Source organism: Penaeus monodon, chromosome 27, assembly GCF_015228065.2.
Source record: "Penaeus monodon isolate SGIC_2016 chromosome 27, NSTDA_Pmon_1, whole genome shotgun sequence".
Lineage (NCBI taxonomy): Eukaryota > Metazoa > Arthropoda > Malacostraca > Decapoda > Penaeidae > Penaeus > Penaeus monodon.
Window position 1 is genome coordinate 15228479 of NC_051412.1, and position 2131 is coordinate 15230609.

General features: G+C 33.7%; 1 protein-coding gene across 1 annotated transcript in view; it reads right to left on the bottom strand.

Annotated features, from left to right (window-relative positions):
• LOC119590611 (uncharacterized protein KIAA0513-like) overlaps positions 1 to 2131 on the bottom strand; it is a gene marked incomplete in the record, with an annotated part of 32212 nt that overhangs the window by 26619 nt on the left and 3462 nt on the right. The window contains 2 exon segments of the mRNA XM_037939289.1: positions 1279 to 1402; positions 1722 to 1901. Coding sequence (XP_037795217.1) covers positions 1279 to 1402; positions 1722 to 1901 — 304 coding nt within the window.

Consider the following 2131-nt stretch of genomic DNA (forward strand, 5'->3'; position numbering starts at 1 on the left):
AAGTCAAATTATTTTTTTCTTCTAACATTTTCAATAAAGCTATGATCAACACATGCACAAGACTGTTGTAGTATACAACAGGTTAGAGTCAACCCTTCCCTTTCTAACTCCCATTTTGCTGGATAATAAAGAAAGCTAATTAATCCTGCCCTAATACCCTGCATTATGTATGTTTTTTAATCACACATTAAAAAAAAGCAGGCACTAGTTCTTTTATACCTATCCTTATATACATTTGCTACTATTATTCTTAAAAAGTTTATTTGCTTATAGATAACTACAGCTGATTATCTTTCAGTCTTGCAATATCGATATCATGAAATGCCTGTTTTACTTTTCCAACTCACAAAAACAATGAAAAATAAAAAGAGTGAATTCAAATACAAAAAACAATCAATGCTTTTATCATGAAAATCTATATAATATGATACAATTCAAACTATTTCAAACTATATTTTCTCTATAACTATAATTACTCTTTGATTTTGTTCAGTGAATTCTTTTGCTATCTTTTAACAACAGCCTTGAGGAACCTAGGGCAAGGATAAACCCCTTTTTCTCATTCAGGTGAAAAGGTTGTACATTTCTAAAGGAAAATGGTTAGTTTTACATTTACAGAAGAGTTGCACAAAGTAAACAACCAGAAAGGGAAACAGTTAGGAACAGTTTACACAGGAGTGAAAAAAATGCCATGGAAAAATAGTTAGTGCATCTCATATAGAGTACATTATGTTAGACAGCATTTTTGGAAACAGACTCTACATTAAATGAGGGATGGAACATGACTTCCTCAGAAAGAACTACCTCTTTCCAAAGTCAAGGAATGATTTCCTCAGACTGATTCAGAAGCCAAACACCATATAAGTAGAAGCAGAAAATTCAGTTACTCTAAATTATGATGAGGTCATATGTGTGCAGTTATGAATTACTTAGAAACCTGGTTTAGTGTCTACACCCATAGAAAGAGGTTTTGGCCATCACCATTTTCATGCACAGACTGGCCGCATTTCATACTCACTCTTCCACTTGGTTCCCACACCACGGCTAACTTATTCACAACCTGAAGTAACATTCAAAACAACTGAACATCTTTTTTCTTTAAATAAAGTCTATGTAAAACCAAAGACATTTCAGACTAACTACAAAAAAATCTACATTTTGAACATACCATGCCATCTTTTGTACCATCAGATCTCAGACAATCAACTGTTATCTGTAAGTACTATTAATGTCAAAAAGTGTGAAGCAGCCAGAAAAAGACAGAGATATCATAATAACCTTCCTTTTGTGCAGCTTCATCGTCAACACACTCCACATTGATGGCACAGCCTTTCAGCTCTTCTTGGCCACTTGCTTCACCTTCTACTTGTGTGTCCCCACTCAAAGTCCTTATCGCTAGTTGCTGAAACAGAATTTCAAGCTTGTCAATCATACTGAGTATTTCATGAGATTATTATTTTTTTTTTTTTTAGGTTATATATAAATGTACTGTTCACTTTCTACTAAACAAAATGAATTATATCTCATTTACCTTAAACAGAACTAAAATACCAATGATGATGTACCATCATTTCAAGTTTCAGTGGCAACTTAAAATACAGTGCACACAGTGAAAGAGCATAAACAGTATCATAACATAATGCTTCATTCACTTAAATCTTTAGACATTTTTGTCTTCTACCAGTAATGAGCACAAAAATGTGCAAATAATCTACAATTACCTTATAGTCAACAAGCTTTTTTGGTATAGCTTGGTTGAAATTATTGAAATGGTAACGGAAACCTGTCTTGGGTGATTCTGGCGTGTCAGTCGGTAGTGTTGAAGGCTCTGAAGATGATTCTGACTGCATGAATTCCTCCAAAGTTGGCAGTTCCCTTAAGTTCTCTAGTTTGAAGGTCTCCTGGTGTAAGGTTCATTATAAAATTAATACAAGGTCCATTATAGACTCTGATAATGCTGCATTATTTATCATACAAAACAAACATCACTGATGCAATAAAGAACCATATCTGTCAATGCCATAACTTTTATATTTCTACTGTCATCTTACAACACATCCTTTGAGAACAATGCCTACCTTCACTCTACACAAATATAATACAAAAAACTTACACCCACACCCCCACCCCC